We start from the raw sequence: 22,292 nt of genomic DNA on the forward strand, positions 1-22,292 counted from the left end.
AGAAGAAGTCCTCTCCAAGGCAACCCAGGCGAACACACCACCCACTAGGCAGGACTAAAAATACACCCGCATGGTTTCAACGTCACACCTGAAGTAAAAATATATCCAACCAGGAGCTGCTGGCTCGTTCTCCCCCACCCCACTCTGCTCTCTCCATCTGGTGCCTTCGAGGGGAGGAGAAATGGAGGGCTGGGCGAGCTCTTCCTTCACACTAACCCCCCTCCCTCCAGGACCCCGCCAGCCCCCACCCCACACACACCCAGCAGAGCCCAAGGAAGGCAGGTCCTTTTGTAGCCATTGTAGCTAGAAGCTGCCAGATGGCAACGTTTTATCTGAGTCTTGCTATAGAGATGAATTCTGAGCCCAAAAGAACCTTAGGATTGTGTCTTAGAACCTTCCTTCCCATAGTTCCTCTGTTCCCATTCATTAATTCACCAGATATTTATTGATCCTCTGTTGTGTGCCAGGCACTGTGCATGACCCTTGGGAATTCAAAAAGAGATCAGATGAGTTCGTGGACCAGAGCAGTTCACCACATAGTGAGGAAGACAGATCTGTGCACAAACAACTATAGTTAGTAGAATTTAATGAGTGTCATAAGGGAAATAAAAATAAATTCTTACTGGCAGTGCTTTTTTGGTTAAAAAAAAAAAAGAAGAGGTTCTGAGTTCTGATAAATTGTACGTTGCCTCTCCTCCTCCTCTTTCTGTGCCTATTTGAATTGGCACGTGGGCTTGTTTTCCCTGCCAAATGAGTCAGTGGATATGGGAATAGAAATTTATTGGAGCCGATGGTGTCGATGTTGCTCTGAATAAAAAAGGTGCCCACACACCTTTCCAGGGAAGTGGAACAAGCATTAATTGATAGCTTACTAAGTGCCAGACGCTCTTCGTGTTTCTTCATTTAATCCTTACCATAACCTGCGTGGTAGGTGATGCTATCCCTGTTTTATAAAGGAGGAAACTGGGGTTCAGAAAAATTCAGTAACTTGCCCCCAAAGGCACACCCACCGTCCCACTCTGAAATCTGTGCTTATCTCACACCACGGAGCTTCTCACCCTAAAGTGTGAGTGAGGTCAAGATACAAACCCCAAAACATTTCCCAGGATGGTTCAGAGGAAGCAATGGTTTTTCTCACTGGCGAGACCCGCCAGCAAGCCGTGGTACAGTGGGTGGTATCTTGAGATGGATTCTGAAGATTATTAGAAGGACAGGCAGAGACCCAGGAACCCAGTTGAGGTGATAGGAACAGCAGGAACAAAGGCTAGTGCTAGAAGTCCAGTTTCCCTGAGTCTGTGAAGGCGGTGAGTGAAAAGACAAGGGGGCCAGAGTGCACCTGCTGTCTGTCCAACAGCACATTCTCTGCTCAGTCTGTTGAGAAAAAATACAGAAGTCTGAGGCCACACCCTGATGTACCTGGAACGTTCACCTGAGGACGTGAACTTTATTTCATTAGCCTCCGAGAGAAATTTCACTAGAGCGAAACAACACGAATACTTGTAATGGGCTTCTGCTCTGAATAGATGCCCAAGAAAAAGACAGGGGGCTGTCCTGGAAAGTGACTCCAGGGTATTGTCTATGATTCTGTGATTCTTGTGACCTCTGACCTAGGGCACTAGAAATAAAGGATCAAAATGCCAGTGCCTGGGTGGACTTTCCAGGGGGCCGAGTCTTTGGTAATTCAAGACCTGCCCTGTGTTTATGGGTGGAGACTAGGTCGGATAGCTGCAGAGTCAGCCTGGTCACTGCTGTTCCCACCTTACCCCACCTCACTGGCCAGTAGACTAATATCGTCTGCAGCAGTCAGACCCTGACCAGGCCTCTTGTCCCACTGGCTCATCACTGAAAATCCCCACCAGAAATTTCGCTCTCCTGCCAATCATTCCATCCTCTGAACCGTCCATCCCTCATCCCATCCGGGCCTTGGAGGCTCTGACCTCTGTTCCCATTGGAAGACGTAGCCAGGGCTCGGGGAGGGGGGTGAGAGCCAACATTGAGCCTCCTCTGTCCATCTTCCCCCTAGCTGAATGAGTCTGGACTGTGAGGTGAGGTGCAGGACAGGCCTAGGGGCTCCAAGGTCAGTGACAGGGAGAGGAGGTGGATAGCCAGGCAGGCTGCCACACACTTGGCTGGACCCATAATTGAGGTCTGCAGTCCTGGCCAAGGTCACAAGGGAAGGGATGGCTGAGAGGCTCAGAAGTGACAGAGTGGCATGACTGTGAATCACAAGGTTTATCACCCAGAAAGAGAACTCAACACTAACGTGCCTCCCTGCGTGTGACCATCCTCACCCCCTTCCCACCCCCCCACCCCCCCAGTCTGCAGTGCTCTGTTTCCATCTACATATCTATTCTCTGTCTCTTTCTCTTGTGTTCTTTGCATGTTACTTTCCCTGAAGCTCTATATTTTTACATTCCTTCTAACTTTTTCCTGCCTCTGCTTCTGTATTTCTGGTCCTCTAAGCAGAAAGAAATGTTAAAAAGTTGTGTGTGTGTGTTTGTTTGTTTGTTTGTTTGTTTTCCAAAAACCTAGGTTGTCCAAGGAGGGGAAGGAAGAGAAACAGAAAAGGGTCCAACTGTCTTTTCTTGAATACTTTTAACAAGCTTCAGCCTTATAGGGGAACTTGAAGTTAAGTACAAGTATGCGAATTACCAAGGAAGTGGTGGTCTCCATCCCTGGAGGCCTTTAGAAGTGTTAGGGAAACCTATCAGGACAATTTATGTTATGAATATCTGTCCTGGGGCGCCTGGGTGGCCCCGTGGATTGAGCATCCAACTTCAACTTCAGTTCATGATCTCAGAGTTCATGAGTTCGAGCCCTGCATTGGGCTCACTGCTGTTAGCGCAGAGCCCACTTCGGATCTTCTGTCCCCCTCTCTCTCTGCCCCTTCCCCACTGGCGCGTTCTCTCTCTCTCAAAAATAAATAAATCTAAGAAAGGAAGGAAGGAAGGAAGGAAGGAAGGAAGGAAGGAAGGCAGGAAGGGAGGAAGGGAGGGAGAGAAAGGAAGGAAGGAGGGAAGGAAGAGAAAGAAACGAACGGAACGGAATAGAATAGAATAGAATAGAATAGAATAGAATAGAATAGAATAGAATAGAATATCTGTCCTGAGGTAGAGAAGAATAAGATGGGCTGTGTTGAGGCTCTCAGAAGCCTCACCGGGGAGGGGGCAGGTTAGGGGGATTGCCTTGCCCTGAAGAAAAACCTGGGCTTGAGCGAGGGGTGGCTCAGCCTCTCTGCGGCTAGAGAGAGGGTGATGTTCACCACTGCCAAAGGGCTTCAGCCAAAATCCTGCCTTGTCTTCAATCTGCTCTCCGGGGGGCAGCCCAAACTGGGCATTGCAGGCCAGCAAGTGGGTGATGTAAAAAACACGAAGGCAGAAATGTCAGAAGTAATTAAACCAAACGATGGCTTAAACCCCTGTAGAAATCAACACATCCGGTTTAATCACCCTCTTAAGCTAGCACAAGACTGCAAGTCTGTGGAGAGGGGTTCTTTATTTCTTTGGATCGTTAACAGAAACTGCATATCTTGAGCTTGATTTTGGTTCAGATGCTCCTGAGGAGAGGTGATGAGGTTGGGGGTGGGGGTAAGGACTCAGAAAAGAGAAAAGAAATAATAAAATGTTATTTGAGATCATCTCTTCTTCCCCTCTCCTCGCCATGCATCTCCCCTGCTCCTGGCTCCGTCGGCACTCACGGCTCCCCCCGCCCCCCAGCACCCAGGCAGAGGCACAGTGCTGAATGTGCTAAATTAGGCCATTAGAGAAATTCATTTCTCTTTATTAGTCTGTGTCAAATCCTTTTTATTAGTGGCTGGAAACGACCTCTCTTCTGCAGTAAAATGTCATGCCAGTTCACTCCTTTTATTTGTTCTGCACTGACGAGGCTCAAACTCTCACTGAATTAGTGCAGTGAGATTTATTTCCTCCAAATTTTGAACGGCTTAAGAGAGATTGGGGTGGAGGGGGCGGTCAGACAGGAGGCGACGGAGAGAAGAGCGGAGAAAGATCTGGGAGGGAGAAGGTGAGCTCTTAGGGAGGTCAAATGTCCTCCACTCTTTGGAAATAAAGTCTAATGACCATCTTTCACATCTTGTTCATCATCGTCTGGGCACTGGGGACTGGGTTTCCACATTCTTACTTCTAGCATCTGAAGGGTATTGATCTACAATGGAACAGATCTGGACAGCATGAAGAGGAACTCCTTAAAACCCATTGTAGTTGGACAAATGGAAGTTCAGGGAAGGCCAAGAATAAAGAAGCAAATCCCACACCTAACTGGAAATCCTTCTTCCCATCCCTTGCCCGGTTCAGACAGGACCATTCATCTCCCCGGTGGCTAAGATCCCTGGCTCCCATGGTCCCTGCCCACCCCACCCCACTCCAAGCCTGCAGCAAGGGCTATTGGAAAGGACTCTATTGGAAGACTTCCGGCCTCATCTGTAGCCTTCTAGGGTGATGTTGGAGGGAAGCTTAGAAGTATAGGTTAGCGCATAGTCTGGACAACTGGGAAAGGGGCCGGGAACCGGGCTGGGAACAGCCTTAGAGGAGCCCATGGCATGACTGCAGCCACGGGACCCAGCTGGGTCACCGGGAAACAGCTGGTTTCTCAGGAGGTGGTGCACAGCGTCTCACCTATCCCCACGCTTGAGGTAGCAGGTAACAGGTAGCAGTCTGGGTTTATCGAGGGATCCAGGCAGATAGAGCATGGGAGCTACAGGCAGCCCACTGACGCTGGCTATCAGTCACAGAAAAGCTGTGGGCAAGCTCAGGTGCCATCTGAGCCCCTGGGCTCAGGGATCCAGGGATCAGAGTGAGCAGAAGCAGGAGCCTGGGGAGGGTAGGTATATGAGAAGTGTGATTTGGGAGCTGGTTGTGTGGCCCAGGCGGGGAGGGGCTGGAGAGAGGTGGCCATCCCAGTACCCATGAGGTCTGTTCTGTGCTCCAGGGGCCCGTGGTTAAATGGGGGGTTGAGGGGAGGTGGCGACAGAAAGGATGTTTCCTTCCGAGAGATAGCAAAAGCCACAGAAAACATTACACACACACACACACACACACACACACTCTCTCTCTCTCTCTCTCTCTCTCTCTGGGGAGATCTGACACCCGGAAGTGAGAAATTTATAAAAAGGGCCCCTGCTGTGGCTCCGCATAGAAGATGCACATTGTTCCCCATGTGTGTGACAGTGCCTCCACCACACCTGCTTACCTCTTCAACCTCATCTCCCTCTATTCCCATCCTGCCTCCCTTGCTCCACACACACTCATCTGGATTTTGTTCTAGAAATGTGCCAGGCTCATTCCTATCTTTAGTGTTTTGCTTTTTTTCCTGCTTGGAATGGCCCTCCCTCAGATCTTTGCATGACTGCCTCCCCATCATTTGAAGCTTAACTTAAATGTCACCTCCTCAGAGAGGCCTTCCCAGACTACTCTCTGCCCTGCAGGGGCAAGGACAGTGGCGAAGAAGACTACTCTCCCCACCTACCCGAACTCTGTGCTGGGAGACTCCATCACTGGCAGATTCCCTCCTCCCCACCCCTCATGGCATCCATGCTGTGTACACAGAACACACAATCCCCTCGCACATACCGCATACAGATAACACAGAACGCGTGCACACACACTGCATACAACATGGGGCATGTGCACACTGTACTCACAGCACGCAAAATCTGAACCCCACTTTCATACACACAACCCATATGTGCACACATTCTGCATAGACGCGCTGTATGGACACACACCATAAAAACACACGGGATGGAACACTTACACAACACTCACACTCGCTCTCATTGACAGCCTACATTGAGCCCTGGTGCACACACATGCACATGCACGCACACACAGAGACCATCCCCTCTCCATTCAGCAGCTGCCCACCCTCCCTGCAACCCGTGAGAAAGGAATGTGCAGTGACCGGCGGCTGCTGTGGGGTTGGGGCGGGGGCTGCGCCCCCAGCACCTGGCACGATGCTGCGGATTATTAGTTCCTGGTAATTTAGTGCCCTTGTACAGAGTCGATTTGTGCCTTTCATTCCTAATTGATCTAGTGGCTGTTTAAATGGCAGCAGGCATCTGTTGAGAGTAGGAAGGTTCATAAGGCGCAATAATTCATAACACCGTCTAGAATTTGCCTTTCATGTCCCTCAGCTAAACCACTGCAGGGCTCTGCTTAAATTACAGCCACTGAGGCTTTCTTTGGTATTCCACTCAGGGCCAGGAGAATCTTGCATTAAACTGGGATCAGGTTAGATTAGACTATAATATGCTGCGGTATTAGTGGCTGCAAATGAAGACTTACACGGGAGTTTAACCCCTTCACCTGGTTTTCTCTTTGTCTTCAACCGGATGGGTAAGCGAACCCATTGTTTTCCCTACCGGCTTCCTGCCGGAGCTGAAGAGATCTTCTAGCAATTGGGGACTGCAGATGCACCATCCTTAGATATTGACCCTTTTTTCCTCTCCAGACTGTAACCTAGGCTGCACTCTGGGGATCCAGATGTTTATGCATCAGCTCCCAAAACAAGGGTCGGGAGATGGTGTCTAGAGACAGGCGGCCATGCCAAGCAGCTCATAGGAGTCAGGAATTTGTGTCTCCTCATCCCCCCACTGCCCCTGAGCCTGAGTAGAATGACTAGTAGGTGTAGGTATGAGTGTAGATGGAACTAAGCACCTTCTGTCTTTTTGCCCAGAATTATTGAATCCCAATACAGGCCGTGAGGGGTTCCCCCATCTACATACAAACACTGTATAGGCTGGATATTCAGTCTTTCTCTTGGTGTGTTCATAGTGTACTGGAAGGAAAAAAGCATGATCTTTTTTCCTTTTCAAGATTTACTGTGTTCTCCAATATGGTAGCCAGTAGCCACAAGCGACTAGTTAGTTACATTAAAATTGCTAAAGTTAAATAAATTTAAAATTCAGTGTTGCAAGCACCACAGTCATATTTCAAGTGTCTGTTGGCTTCAGTCATTAGTGGCTACCATATTGGACAGAAGAGATTCTAGACCATTTCCATCAGTGCGGAAAGTTCTATCAGACAACACTGACTAGAATATCCCTGTTGGCAGAGGCCCGGGAGCCAAGCTCAACATACATACTTCCTCCTCTCCCAGCAAGCAGGGCTTAATCAAAAAGAAAAGAGCTAGATTGTGTGGTCCCAAGGGACTGAGGAGAGCCCAGAGAGGGATGGACAGATGCTTTCTTTGGAATCATAGTGGAAGGGAATGAGGCTGCAGGGTCCAGGGTCAACAATATGTGCAAACACATGCACACTTGCCGGGATGCTGAGACCTGATTGTTCACACATGCTGCGGGGAAACAAGAACGATATGCACTTATAAGTACAAATGGCACACACACATACAATATGCAACAAGTATGTATTGGGATCCACATACCTCTTCTAGACTCGGGACACCCAGTGATGAATAAGGTGGGCTTGGTTCCTCCCTCATATAGCTCGAAGTCTGGTGAGGAAGGCAGATAATAAAACAAACAGCTCAGAGAGCCATCAGCGTAGGTCAGGGGCAGGAGCAGTGAAGGAAGCTTCCCAGAGTTGGTGATGTCTAAGCTAAGACCCTTAGAGCCAGTCAGGTAGGCACTTCAGCTTACATAATACATCACAGAATGATGCCCACACACCCCATACTCACACTCACACTGTCTTCATTTGCCGATTCGTCATCAGTCACCAAATATTTAGTAAGTGCCTGCTATGAGCATGTGGGGCAAGGTCCTAAGGATACAATGATCGTTACGACAGGGGCAATCTTGGAAGAAAACAGTGATGCAGATAATCATCGAATCACGGTTGTGCTAAGTGTACGACGATAGAAAGGTGCAGGGAGATGTTATACATGTAACTGGGGTGTCTGATCTAAACTGAGTCAGTCAGCAGACTCTGGACAGGTGGAGATAACCGCCCACCACGTGTGGGACGAATATTCCAGCTCACACATATCCCCCTGCATACACTTGCAGACACACAGGTGTGCACATCTGTGGCCCTCAGCTGGCTCCAGACAGCCACGAATGGGTCTGTGACCAAGCACTACCGCTCATACCCAGGACTCTTCTGGATACTTCCTACATCTCCCTCCCGGGTTGACCCTGACCCAGAAATGGACACTTATTTCTTTGAAATAAGTTATACCCATCATCTCTCACCAAATATCCATGCAGCTTATCTGACCAAAGAGAAGCGTTAGGCACCCAGTGGGGAGGAACGGAGCCCTCTAAGGCCCCAGCAACGAGGAGACTGGATCCTTCCGTGCCAGGGTAGGAAGTGCTGTCATCCAGGCTGGTGTGGGGACTCGGGATGTTCTTAAGAAGTAGGACCTTGGGAGAAGGAGTGATGGGAATGTGGGAAAGGGGCCCTGGTGGCTTCTGAGCCCAGCCAGCAGCAGGTCTCTGCGTGTGCGCATGTGTGAGTTCTTGATGTCCCCGCAGGCACCCTCTTTTCCCGCTCCTGACGCTGCTGTTTGAGAAATGTGAGCAGGCCACCCAGGGCTCTGAGTGCATCACCTCCGCCAGCTTTGATGTGGACATCGAGAACTTTGTCCACCAGCAGGAGCAGGAGCACAAAGCCTTCTTCAGCGATGACCCAGAACTGGACAATCTGGTAAAGACCCTCCGACCCCCACCCTGGCTAGGGTCTTCCTACCCTCTGACCCCTCTAAATGCCCTAGAAATGATCCTTTTATTCCTTCACCCATCCCACAGAAAATTTGGGGTGCCCACTCTGGGGCAGGCACTAGATGCCCCCATCTAGCAGCTGAGAACCGTTTCTGGTTCCTTGAACCAAGATTTGCATGCCCGGGTCTTACTGCCAGCGGCCTTTTCTTCTCTGCTCACTGCGGCACCAACATCCCACTACCCAGCACTCCTTGCAACACGGACAGGAAGGAAGGAGAGGCATGGGAGCCAGAAGGTCTGGGGTAGCTGCTCTGAGGACTGGAGTCCCAGCATGTTAGTGAATCTGTCTTGGGCTGCCCCCAGACGAGTTGATGGCTGGTGTGCTACAGTGTGGAGGATGAAGGCGACAGGCATATTCAAACACATCAACAGAGAAAAAGAGCTGGAGACACAGTCATGTTGAGAAGGCCAGCAGATGTCCTGTCCATCTGAGGGACACAGACCAGGCTCGTAAACCCAGTTTATCATCCAGATCATCACTACAGGGTTTTTTTTTAATACACATTCCTGGGCCCCACCACCTGGGCACTGTGATTCAGTAAGTTTGGTAGGGGCCTGTGAATCTACATTTTGAAGCTTCCCAAGAAACTGCAATCAACAATATTTGATAACCACTACTATAGGTGACATCTGAAATTCTCTTCTCCCCTGGGAATCCTGCAGGGAGAGAGAGAGACAGAGAGAGAGAGAGAGAGAGAGAGAGAGAGAAACTGCTCTGTCCAGTCGTCACGATGGAATTATTAATTATTAACCATAATTCTTGATTTTTCTGTGGGTGGATTACCCACATCATGCATGGTGAATTTGGAAACTGGGCAAAACTCTCCTCCGTAAATTGAGTGATTATAGTGCTGACCTCTTGGATCCAGAGTTTAGCTGATACCTGGTCCCAAACACACACACCACACACACACACACACACACACACACACACACACACACACTCAGAGCACCTACAGAACAGATTTAAGTGACTTACGTATCATTCTATGCTGTGAATTACCCACCCCACTGCTTCTTTCAAGAGTTGAACGTGATATTTTACGGAGTCCAGAAGAGCTGCCAGGAGAGAGCCCACCCTGGCCTGGAAATTCGTGAAGTGTCAGAGCAGGGCTGGCGTTTAGAGAGAGAACACGTGCCAGAGAGTAAGCGCTTACCTGGCATCAGAAATGCTAGTGTAGGTACCACTCTGCTCATCCCTGGCCCTCCCTCTTCCCTGGCTGGGATTGAGCAGCCATACTTCCCGGGAGCCCAGCCCACTGCCTGTCCGGTTCCTTCCAGGCTGGTCTGGCCCTACCCTGCAGCTCAGCTGGTTACCATCTCAGAACTGCAGCTATGAAGCAGGTCCTTGGAACTTAGACCCACAGCAGCCAGGCAGCCAGGCAGCCAGGAGAGGAGGTTGCTCTTTCTGGGGGAGCTAGACTGTGCCTGGGGGGGCCAGGACCCCCTGCTGTCACATGACACAAAAAGAAGCTGAGGCCTAAGTTGGTAGAAAATACCTAAAATCAGACCGAGTAATATAAAAGAATGGAAACCTTTTTAAGAAGCAGGAGTCCTGGGGCAACAGACCTCACGTACCTTACCCACCACTGCCTGCCAGGTGAGCTACCAAAGACACACTGAGGACAGGCTCCTGTTCCAGTATAACCTGGAAAATACCAAAAAGGGGCCAGCTCTGTGCTCTCCCCTTGCTAACACTGCCTAGGTCTCTCTGGGTTTTGTTCACTCAAAGAATCCAATTTCTTGGTTCAACCCAGCAAAACTTGGTTAAGTGTCTGCTACATGCATGCCTGACCTAGGGATGTGGATGTAGCAGCAGCTGCCCCAGTGGCCCCAGATCTCTGGTGTTGCCTGGTCGTCTGTCCTGGGTGACTGGGCTGGGAGTGGGGCAGTTGGTGGAACCGTCCTCAGATATCGCACCCACCCACATGGGCCTGATTTACCTAGATGTGCTAGCCACGGTCAATGACTGGCTGACCGGTCACTTGTTTAAAGAGAGCCTGGGTGGCTCAGTGGGTTAAGCATCTGACTTCGGCTGAGGTCACGATCTCATGGTTTGTGAGTTCGAGCCCCTCTTCAGGCTTTGTGCTGACAGTGCAGAGCCTGGGTGGGATTCTCTCTATCCCTCTCTCTCTGCCCCTCGCTCACTCACACCCTCTCTCTCTCTCTGAAAAATAAGTAAATAATAAAAGTAGATTAATTAATTAATTAAAAAATAAAGTAAAAACAAAACAATAATAAAATAAATAAATACATACATACATACATACATACATACATACATACATAAATAGAGAGGGTTGAAGGAGCACTTAGAGACAGAGGGCCTGAGCCTGGCTTCACTGCTTACCCTCTGTGTGACTTTAATGACGTAACTCCTTTGAGGCTTGGTTTTCTCGTCTGTAGATCTAATACACCTGTCTCATGTGACTGTAACAAAAAAATTAACAAGATGGCATGTGGAACTAAATGTCCTTTAAAAATGCATGGCATCCAGAAGGTTAATCTCAAATGCAGTATCCCTTGGGTGAGGCGATCCACCTTCCCAAACCCTCCTCCTGGCCATCAAAGAGACCGTGTGGCTGGGCCCCTGCAACTTTATTTGGGGGGGTCAAGCAGGACCCTTTGCCACCCCATTTGTAGTTCTGTGTCGGGAGGGGGCAGCTGAAGAGGCCAACCACAGGAGCCATCATTAGAACAAGAATCATGTAGCCAGCACAGCCGAGATGCACATAATTAGAAATTAGAAAAAGGTCAGATCGCGTCATTATCAGCTCAATCAGCTGCTGAGTGCCACAGCCAGTTAATTTGGCATCTGTATTTTTTACAACCCTGTACACGTAGCCCAACGGACTGTAACTCTTTATCCGGACAGATATACTGCGCAGCGGAGCAGGGACATAAAATGAGAGACCCCAAGCAAATGAGCTGAGATAATTGAGAGATTTATTTTTTATATATATGTGTGTCAGGGCGGCTTTCCTTTGCCCTTGACTATTGACTTTCACAAATGGGATTGTCAGGAGGACATGGGTCCCCCCAAACTTTGGCCCACCCTGAACCCTCAAGCCACGCTCTGATCCTGCTTTCTCCCAAGCGCAGAGGGCCCGTCGGCCCCAGTCTTGCCAGACCCGCCATTTGGGCATCAATCCTCCCACCTCCAGCCACCCATCCTCCATGCAAATCACAGTGCTGACTGGTCCCTTCCCCTGCTCCCAGTAGTCTCCCAGACAGGTTCCCATGGGAACGGCTGACTGAGCTCTCCCAGAGCTGCCCAAAGATCAGAGAGGTTCCCAGACAGAAGGCTTCAGAGGGAACTTCCCTCCCCTGCTGGGCCAGCTGCTCCCATAGCACAATGCTGCCAGAAGGGAAACTTAGATTCACAAACAGCTACGGAGAAAACCATGGAGAGAAGCTGGTTCAGCCCATCCCACTACCCATTTTACAGATGGGGACACTGAAGTCCAGAGAAGGGAAATAACTCATTAGGACCAGACCCTAGGTCTGCTGGCTCCCAATACCCTGCTCCTTCCAGGGTCACCCCACCTCTCTTCTTTCTGGAGTTAGTAACGCCCTCATTTATAAATGCCACCAGCTTCTCCAGATCCCCCCCCGCCCCCCCCCCCCCCCCATCCCCTGGTGCCCCACTCTCTGGCCCTCTCTACCTCCCTATTTCAGTGCCGTGGGTGGCTAAGCTGGCACACTGCCCCCTGTCCCCCAACCATCCAGAGCTCCCTCCCTCTGGATACTCTCCACCCCAGTCCGCACACCCAACCAGCGCTCACCAGACCCATTTCTTACCGGGCCCACTGATCCCCCGTTTGGACCCAGCAGCCTCTGACTGGCAGTTGGTAAAGTTTGTAAAATTTGCAAGTTCCCCAAACCCCTTTGAAAGGTAAAAGCTTTTTGTTTTATAAAATCTGATTTACGGGCCCCCAGTGCAGTCCCGAGGTTTTATATATTATGCAAGATTTCAAACCGAGGCTGTAAAACGTACGGTTTCAGTTTCATGCATGGAATTTTTTTATGTGTAAATTTTTTAACATTTATGGGGCACGTTTTAATGAGACTCTGGTGTGGCTCGAGGGACAGATTATGGCTGCCTGACCGCAAAGCCAGCTCCAAAATGGGGCCCCCCAGACTCCTGGGCCCACTCTAAAGAGGCAGGGCCAGAGGCCGGAGGCTGTGAATAAGGAGACACAGGAAGGAACCAGGCCAGAAGTCTAGGCCCACAGAGACCTCAGGCAGCCCCGTTCAGAGTCATTCACTTCAGGCTTCAGTCCCACGGTCCCTACGTAGGGACAGAAAAATCTTACCAACACCAGGAAAGGGAAAGCAAATAAGGATAATCAAAGCTAGTCATGATTAACATTTATAGAGCACTTACCAGGTGCCAGGTGCCATTCTAAACACCTTACAGGTATTATCTTATTTAATCCTGTTTTCAAACCCACGAGGTAGGTTACAAGTATTATTATTATCCCCATTTAAAGACGAGGAGACTGAGACACAAGGTGGCATCACTTAGTTCAAGATCACACAGCTAGTCCAAGGCAGAGGCCCGTGTCAGATACTGCACAGGTCTCAAACTCCAGCGCCCACACTCTTAACCGTCATGCTGACTTCTAGCTACTCTTTCTCTAGTGCTCTGGATGCACCAGCTCTTGTTTTTAGTTCTTTCTAGATGCATCTCGTTTAATCCTCAGTACAACTCTGGGGGAGTTGCTATTATTATCCCATCTTACAGGAAAAAATGAGGAAAGTAAAGTCTGGAGATTAAGTAAGTTGTCCAGAATTTCTCAGTGGGTGAAAGACCCCAGAGACTCAGCCTCCAAACCCCATTGTTCTTGACCACCCTTCTCTATTCAGTTCTCGTAATAGCCCCATGAGGTAGTTATTGACATCCCCACTGTACAGAGGAGAAAATCAAGGAGTAAGGGTCCCACAGCCGAGCTGGGATTTGCACCACGTGGGTCTAATTCCCAAAGCCCACCTCTTTCCCCCGAACCACTTGCTTCTCCAAATTCTGAGGACATCAGAGGAGAAGTGTCGCCTTATTGACTAAAACGTGATTTAGCTGGTCATGCACGATGGCTTCCATAGCCCTTCGTTTTATCCCCTAATCGTCTGGCAGTTCTCGCACCTCCAGTCTTCACCTTTTCTTCCACATCCTGCTCCTTGTTCCAGTGACGCTGCACTTCCAACTGCTCAGATCCAGCCGGTCTGGTCGAGAACAGCTCCTGATTAGAATTTAGCTTTGGCTGCCCTAATGACCCGCAGGAAATATCTGAGCACTTTAAGGAATGCAAGTTTATAAACCCTTTTGTGTGTAAGTGAGGGAGAGTAGTTCCAGCTTCCTGACTTGCAGAAGGAGCAGAGGGTGAAAAGAACCTGTCCCCCAGGGAATGGATACCTCCCTAACTGCCGCGCGGAGTTCTGGCTACCCGAGCGTATCACCTGTGTATCCCCATGGTTAGAAGACTCCAGTGAGATGATGATGAGAAAAGCATTTTGCAAATCATAAAGTGGTATGTATATAAATGTTTTGGAAGGCAAGGATTTATGACTATCAAGTGAGGGGGCCACGATCCTACAAGAGAGGCCACTTTTCAGAAAGGAACTTGGTGGCAGCGGGGTGGGGGAGGGGGGTAGCGTAAGGGATAGACATTTATCAGATAGCCACTATGCACCCAGAGCATTTACATACATTGTTTTATTCGACTTTCCCACCCACTCTACAGTGTAGGGGTTACAATCCTAAATTTTACAGATAAAGTTAAACCACTTGTCCAAAATAGGCAGGCAGGAAATAGTAGATTTGGGACATCACACCATGCGTCTTCACAGCCAGCCAGAAGCTCCAGTCCCGGGTACTCTCCCGGGACTGGTTGGGCTCATGTGCAGTGGTATGAGACTAAAATGCAAGATGGCATCTTGTTTTGCTTTTTTTTTTTTTTTTTTTTGAAGGGTACTTCTCAGAAGAAAAGGGCTGTTTCTTTATTTTGAAAGAGCAAAAAGAGAGAGAGAAGCTGGAGGTGAAGCAAGACTTGGGGGGGGGAAGATTGAGAACACATTCATCACATTTGATGATGATATTAAATTAAATGGAATTGTTATTGCTCTAGAAGATTTGAAATAACTTTTTATAAGACATTGATCACTTAGAAAAATAGTTTAATAAATCAGAGTTTTATTCTGATTTAGAAGCAAAAACCCAAAATTGCAAACACATAGGATAGAGAATGATTTACTAAACATAAATACAGAGGCAAAACACTAGGAATGATTCTGTTTCCACCAGCTGAATATGGAATGGCAATAGAAAAGCCACCAGCATATTAGAAATCATTAAAAGAGGTTAAAAAATTATTATATGCCTTTGGTTCCCTGTGGCTTATAAGATATTTTCACATCATTATCTCCTTTACCCCTCATCAGATCTTATGAGCTAGGGATGATCATTATCCCCATTTTACAAATGAGGACGTTGAGGCCCACAGAAGTCATGGAACTGGCCCGTAACATCCAATTTGTAAACAGTAGGCCTGGATTCAGGCTGTTTGGCAACAGCCCCCACAGGCTATCTGTTCAGCCACACAGTCACCCCCACTAATGGTATGGCCCATCTTGTTCTCTAGTATTGAATAGGTCCTACATATTCATGCCTCAGAATACCATTATGATTTACTCTACCTTCTTAAATCTTTAAACCAAGCCCATTATCCCATGAAAAAGTAATCCTTCAACTGTGCTTTGTTAGACCCAAAGGTAGGTCCACTTTTGGCCACCGTGCACCGGATCTGGTGTAAGCTCACTGTGTGGGTATTTCATTTAAACAAAAACTTTCTGCATAGATTTTACTTTATAGTTTGTCTTACTTGTACTTTCTGATTCTTTTTTAATAGTAAGTATTTATTGGCTATGTTTTTTAAATAAATGAATAGATATGTGTACCTTACTGTGATGTGAATGTGTATATGTATATTTAAAAATAAAGAAGTGAAATCTTGATTAAAAATGAAGACAAGTCCAGTAAATGAAAGCTCAGAGACAGAAGGAAAGATAAAATGGAAGGAGTGAAGGAGGAAGGAAGGAAGAAGGAAGGAAGGAAAGGAAGGAAGGAAGGAAGGAAGGAAGGAAGGAAGGAAGGAAGGAAGGGAAAAAAGAAGAAAGGTTTAAAGAATTAGGATGATTTTGTCTCGAGAAGACAAAGCTAGTTGGACAAGTTATTCAAGTCTGATGCCTTGTTCTGTGTATGGCATATAGTGAGACTCAATATTTGTGTTGAATGGATAACATTAAATTAAGGAAGGTGTATTGACAGAGGCACTACGTAGGTATTCTTAATGCCTGCAAAAGGCTGAGTAAGCTCTTTATATTCAGGCAGGAGAGATTTTGGTGAATGTAAGAGAGAACTTCTCAATCAGCAGACTGAACGAAAATAGAGATGGTCTGAAGCAAAGGTTCTGACTGGGAGAGCCTCAGAAGAGAGGAGGCAGCCATGTATCCTAGAGTTTGGACCATCCACTCACCTAGACACCAGCCCAGGTCATCTCCTGGGGTCCCTTCCAGCCCCATCAGTGAATTGAGGGCACAAGTCCTGGTCATGTTCAGGGAATCAGAAAATGGAAAGCACCTGAGAGCCCAACCCTCTCTCTTTATGGAGGAGGAGGCAGACACCTACATCAGTAGGTATTTTGACCCCTGTGCACTAGGCCAGGAATGAGAGACGAGAAGCCAGAGTAGCTGAATAAGGGAACATTACCAGGGAGAGTTCTGGAAATCCAAACGTTTAATGTCCCCAACACTATTTGGTCTTCCTGGAACCTCATACTTCCCATCACTGAGCCACTTTCCCCCCAGACCATGCACCCTTCAAACTGCTTTTCTCCATCTACGCAAATCCCAAGAGCCCATCTTGAGGGTGAAGCAACATAGGTCACCCAGTTTCATATCCTAGTGTTATCACTTACCAGCCGTGTGACTTTAAACCAGTAAAAATACCTCTGGGCTTTATTTTCTTCAACTGTAAAATGTGGGCAATCATGGTGCTTATTTGCAGAGGTGATTCTGTGGTATAAATAAGATAAGTCATGTGATAGGTTTAACACAGTGCCTGAGACATAGTAAGAATAAGAAATGTTCGGGTATTGTTATCAATCAATCAACGAGTCAAGGGCATTTATTAAATGCTTTATGTGGTGCTAATTACTCCGAAAGACATAAACCAAGGTATCCATGGCCAAAGTCAAGTAGGAAACTTAGAGCAGATGTTCATTCAGTACCAAATAATCCATTCTAAAGTCATGATTCTTTTCTTTGCCTGGGAGAGCACAGTCTCTTTTGGTCTCAGCCCCACAGAGGGAGCACTCCTTTAGGGTAAGACCCTAGGATTGAGCCCTGTGTGAAGACACAAAACTGTTGGTTTCTGTCTTTGAGTGACAATTAGTCTAATTCAGTACTCTGAGAGCCCTTAATTAGTTGAGCACAGTTCCAGCCCATCAGGCCATGCAAAAGCTAACCCAGAGACTACTCAGTAGTACTCCACTAGAAATGCCAGCGAAGCTCAGACAGGAGTGTGGCACTGATGTCCAGCCACACAGCTCTACTCACACCTGACCATCAAAATTCCGGGAGAGATTCTCTGCTTGTTTCCTAAACACCGAGATGTTAGCCAATAGCTAGAAGGGTAGAATTAAACGGGGACTCCCTGTATACTGCTTATGTCGACATCAATGGGTCTCAAAAGGCAGCAAGGCCCACCCCCTTTTCATTTTTCATTTTGTTGTCATTGTCAATTCACATGCAGTCCTAAGAACTAATACAAAGAAGTTCTGATTCCCTTCTTGCATAACTGTTAGTACAGTTTCACAACCAGGAAACTGACAACGATACAACCCACCAATCTTATTCAAATTGCACCATTTTACATGCACTTCAGTGTGTGTGTTTAGTTTTGTGCCATTTTCTCACATATATAGATTCATGTAAATGCTGATAGTCGAAGTACAGAATAGTTCTTCCCTTCTCCCTCCCTCCCCCTTTTGCTCCCCCTGGCCACCACCCATCTGTTCTCCATCTCCACAATTTTGTCATTTCAAGAATGTTAGATTCATGGCATCATACACTGTGTAACCTTTTGAGATTGGCTTTTCTTTTAAAAATTTTTTAATGTGTATTTATTTTTGAGACAGAGAGAGACAGAGCATGAACAGGGGAGGGTCAGAGAGAGAGGGAGACACAGAATCCGAAGCAGGCTCCAGGCTTTGAGCTGTCAGCACAGAGCCTGACGCGGGGCTCAAACTCACGGACCGTGAGATCGTGACCTGAGCCAAAGTCAGACACTTAACCGACTGAGCCACCCAGGCGCCCCTTGAGATTGGCTTTTCTTTCTCAGCATAATTTCTTTGAAATCCATCAAGTTGTTGAGTGTCTCAATAGTTTGTTCTTTTTTGTTGCTAACTAGTATTCTATAACATGGATGTACCACAGTGTCTTTATCCATTCGCCTACTGAAATATATTTTGGTTGTTTCTAGTTTGGGGCTGTTAGAAATAAGGCTGCTTTGACTGGTTTTTGTGTGAACACATATTTTATTTCTCTGGGATAAGGGCCCAAGAGTGCAATTGCTGGGTATACGGTAAGCATATATGTAGTTTTATAAAAACAAACAAACAAAACTGTTATACTGTTTTCCAGAGAAATAAACATTTCCAGAAAAATGTTTTACCATTTTTTATGTCCCCCGGTAATGTATGAGTGATCCAGTGTCCACTTCTTTGCCAGCATCTGGTGTTGTCACCATTATTTATTTTAACCATTCTGATAGGTGTACAGTGATATCTCATTGTGGTTTTAATTTGCATTTCCCTGGTAGCTAATGACTTTGAATATCTTTGCATGTGCCTATTTGCCATCTGTATATCCTTCTCAGTGAAATGTCTCATGTTGTCTTTTGCCCCTGTTCTAATTGGGTTGCTTGCTATGTTACTGTTTACTGCTGAGAGCTCTTTATATATTCTAGAAATAAGCCCTTTGTCAGATACATGGTTTGCAAGTATTTTCTTCCAATCTATAGTTTGCCTCTTCATCATCTCCTTCACAGGGTCTTCTGAAGGGCAAACATTTTTCATTTGTGTGGGTCCTAATTTATCAATTTTTCCTTTTCTGGGTCAAGCTGGTATTGTCAAGCCTAAGACCTCTTTGCCCACGCTTAGGTCCTGATGACTTTCTTCTGCATTCTTGTTCTAAAAGCTTATAGTTTTATATCTTACATTTAGGTCTTTGATCCATTTGAGCTAGCTTTTATAGAAGATGTTAGATTTCAATCAAGGTTCACCTTTTTGCTTGTGGATATCCGATTGCTCCAACATCAGTTGAGCAATGCTTTTTGGAAAAGCAACTTGGCAATAGTTATCATGAGCCAAAAAAATGCCCATAGCTTTTTTCCTGTCATTTCTGGGAACTCACCCTAAGGAAATAATGCAGACACATGAATAAAAGCTGTAACTTGGAAAACAGTCACTGGAACGTTTTTTGTAAAATTGAAGAATTGGAAGTAGCCTGAATGCCCCCAAATCAGAGATTGCTTAAGGATGGCACACGTGGGGAAAAATATGCAACAATTAAAAATATATTTACTCAATTATCTTTACCCATTCAACAAACATTTACTCAGTACCCATAGTGTTGGTGCCAGGATAACGTGGTAAGCAAATCAGACACCATCTCTCCCTTCTAGAAGCTCACAGCCTGGAAGGGACAACGGAGAAGACAGTTCCAGTGCTTAGAAAAATACATCTGGGAACACCTGGGTGGCTCAGTCAGTTCAGCGTCCGACTTCGGCTCAGGTCATGATCTCACGGTTTGCGAGCTCGAGCCCCACGTGAGGCTCTGCACCGACAGCTCCGAGCCTGCTTGGGATTCTCTCTCTGCCTCTCTCTCTCTCTGTCCCTTCCCCACCTGTGCACATGCACTTTCTCTCTCTCTGTCTCTATCAAAAATTAATAAATAAACATTTTTTTTAAAAAATGAAAAATACATTTGGTATACCAAGGAAAAAAACAGGAAACAAAATTGCACACGGTGAAAAGACAAAAAAAAAAAAATCGTTTTTTTAGGGTGATTGGATCAAGCACAGTTTATTGTCATCTTTTCCAAACCTCCCGCAGCATTTTTCTTTGCATAATAATAACAATGATAAAGAGAAAGCTCCAGTTGAGAAACAGCTCCTTGCCAGGGAAGGTTGGGAATGTCCATTTGAAGAGGCAACAGGCACACATACAACAATCCAAAGGGCACAAGAGTAACCACCACGGACAGCAAGGTGTTCCAGAGCCCAGCTAAGTCATGCTGGATGATTCAGTCAGTCAACAAGTATCAATGGGGGCATCTGCAAGGTGACCTGTATCACATGAGGCACTCAGAGTACATGTGCAAGAATAGACAGTCCCTGACTTCTTCAGGCACTCACAAGAAATTCTGATCTCCATCTTCCTCGTGCCTGTTCAGCACTTCACTTTTCCACTTGTGAATCCTTTCAACCAACCTAGACAGTTGTTAAGGAGGGCACACTTATCCCCATTTTTCAGACAACAAGGTGCAGAGCAATTGCCCAAGGTCACACAGATGACACGTGGCAGGGCCGGTGCTAGAGACCTGGCTTTCACCTCTGTGGTCCTCAGAATACCATTACTCAAGAAAGATTGTGTTAACAGTGGGCTCAAAGCATGCAAACAATCAGCAGACAGCCGTAACTAGAATTTAAATCGAGTGGATGAGAAAGCGTATACCTGGGGCAGGGGATGGGCTTCTCCCCCCTGGTGTGCTCAGGGCTCGGGAGGTCAAGGCAGCACGGGGAGTGTCATCTGAACACCTGGGCTCACTTCTCCCCTTTTCTCCCCAGATGGTGAAGGCAATCCAGGTCCTGAGAATTCACCTGCTGGAATTGGAGAAAGTCAATGAACTCTGCAAGGACTTTTGTAACCGCTACATCACCTGCCTCAAAACCAAGATGCACAGTGATAACCTGCTCAGGAATGACCTCGGGGGACCCTACTCCCCCAACCAGCCCTCCATAAACCTTCACTCACAGGTAACACACAGGGCTGGGTCCTAGCTCCTAAGCCAGGTGTAGAAATGTCTGAAGGTCCCCTGGTGGCCTAGGAAAGTGGAGCAGGCTCACTGGATCCTTTCAGCACAAGGGCCCTCCTCTGATCCACTCCTTCTCATCAGCAGTACCAGAACGCACCGTGCCAAGGCATTAATATTCCTTAGAAGATGACCAAAGTGATTCCTGGCTTCCTGGCCCGAGATATCCTAAGAAATGTGCCTAAGTTTTGAGATGGAAAGCTTTCCTAGGGGTGAGGCAGGAGCAGAGCCCGCGATGGACTCCAACCTCCTAGCCTCATGCACTTCTCAAGAGGGCTTGCTAAGCTCTCCATGTTCTTGAGAAGGACAGTTTGGGGAAAGTGGTCCTTCCCTGAATCCCGCCCACCTAATAAATGAAGACAGTTTCCCATGCAACTGCTTCTCCCAGATCGTTTTCTAGTTGCTTGTCCTACCCTGACTCCTCTGTCTTCCTAAGGTTCAGGGCCACTGTAAATGTCACTTCAAGTTACCCCCCTCCCAAGAGTCACCTGCCACCTTCATCCTGGGGACCGGGGATGTGGAAATGGCAGCTATGTGTTGTAGGTGAGAATGGAGTTTTCCCTCCAGGGCAGAATATTTTCCCCAAACCTACGAGCTAAGAAAGCTGCCTGGTGACCACCTTTTCATCAAACTCACTGACATCTACGTAAGCCATAGCTCACCACTTTCTTCCTTTCCCAGTGAGCTCCCGAGTCTAGGACAGACACGTGGAAGGCCCCTGGAGGTTTAGAGTAGCCTATTCTCATGAGACAGTCGGGCTTGGGGGAAAGGATAAGCTTTCTAAGATTAATAGGTGCTGGAAAGAATGCCTAAGAAAGGGGGTGCCACACTTAATCCATCCCTCCAGATTGGTAGAGGCAGGGGAAGGGTCGGGGGGGCCTCTAGAAGGTCAGCCACGCCTTGCATATATTGACAACAAGTATTACATTAAACCCACCCCAGAGGGATCTCTGTGGGACTTGACAGTGAGTACTGCATGGGACATGAGGCAAGAAGTTTATTTCCTCTTCCCATTGCTTGAAATCACCAAATCACTTTATTACAGATCTAAAAACAGCCGCCCAGGCTTCTGCTTGCTAATATTCTCTTGAAATAGACTCATTCCTTCAGAGTCTTATTGTACTTTCCCTTATGATCAAAATTAGCAAGAAACTTGCATAAAAGAGGACAATAATTGCTCAACGAGCATCTCGTTTGTAATTTATTAGTTTCTATTATTGTGGGTTACCATGGTGACGCTGCGCAGCCCCGGTGACGGGAGAGATGCAAGATAGGAGCTGAGGAGGCTGTGAGGCCTCACCAAATGGAGATGCACATTTTTATCAGTAATTTTCATGAAAATAATAAGTGAGGAGTTAATGAGATGGAAAGCCATCCTGTGGCTATTGTGAATTTTTTTTAAGTGTTGATCTAATTAGAATGCATCGGTCAGGAAAAGTAATGA

The 22,292-nt window shown here is 47.2% G+C and overlaps 1 protein-coding gene and 1 long non-coding RNA gene across 6 annotated transcripts in view; one reads left to right on the top strand and one right to left on the bottom strand.

The window, feature by feature from the left end:
• The window catches only part of PKNOX2 (PBX/knotted 1 homeobox 2), a 280,016-nt gene that overhangs the window by 225,439 nt on the left and 32,285 nt on the right, over window positions 1-22,292 (top strand). For all 5 annotated transcript variants that reach the window (XM_040483432.1, XM_040483435.1, XM_040483436.1 and 2 more), the window contains 2 exons: window positions 8,453-8,624; window positions 20,604-20,792. In XM_040483432.1, coding sequence (XP_040339366.1) covers window positions 8,453-8,624; window positions 20,604-20,792 — 361 coding nt within the window. The remainder of the gene's footprint in view (window positions 1-8,452; window positions 8,625-20,603; window positions 20,793-22,292) is intronic.
• LOC121035592 (uncharacterized) lies at window positions 19,878-20,588 on the bottom strand. Its single transcript, XR_005792979.1, has 2 exons — window positions 20,491-20,588; window positions 19,878-20,246 (listed from the first exon to the last, which is right to left on the bottom strand). It is a non-coding gene; the product is annotated as an uncharacterized LOC121035592 (long non-coding RNA).

Source organism: Herpailurus yagouaroundi, unplaced genomic scaffold (genome assembly GCF_014898765.1).
Source record: "Herpailurus yagouaroundi ecotype Mexico unplaced genomic scaffold, PumYag 161, whole genome shotgun sequence".
NCBI classification, from domain to species: Eukaryota; Metazoa; Chordata; class Mammalia; order Carnivora; family Felidae; genus Herpailurus; species Herpailurus yagouaroundi.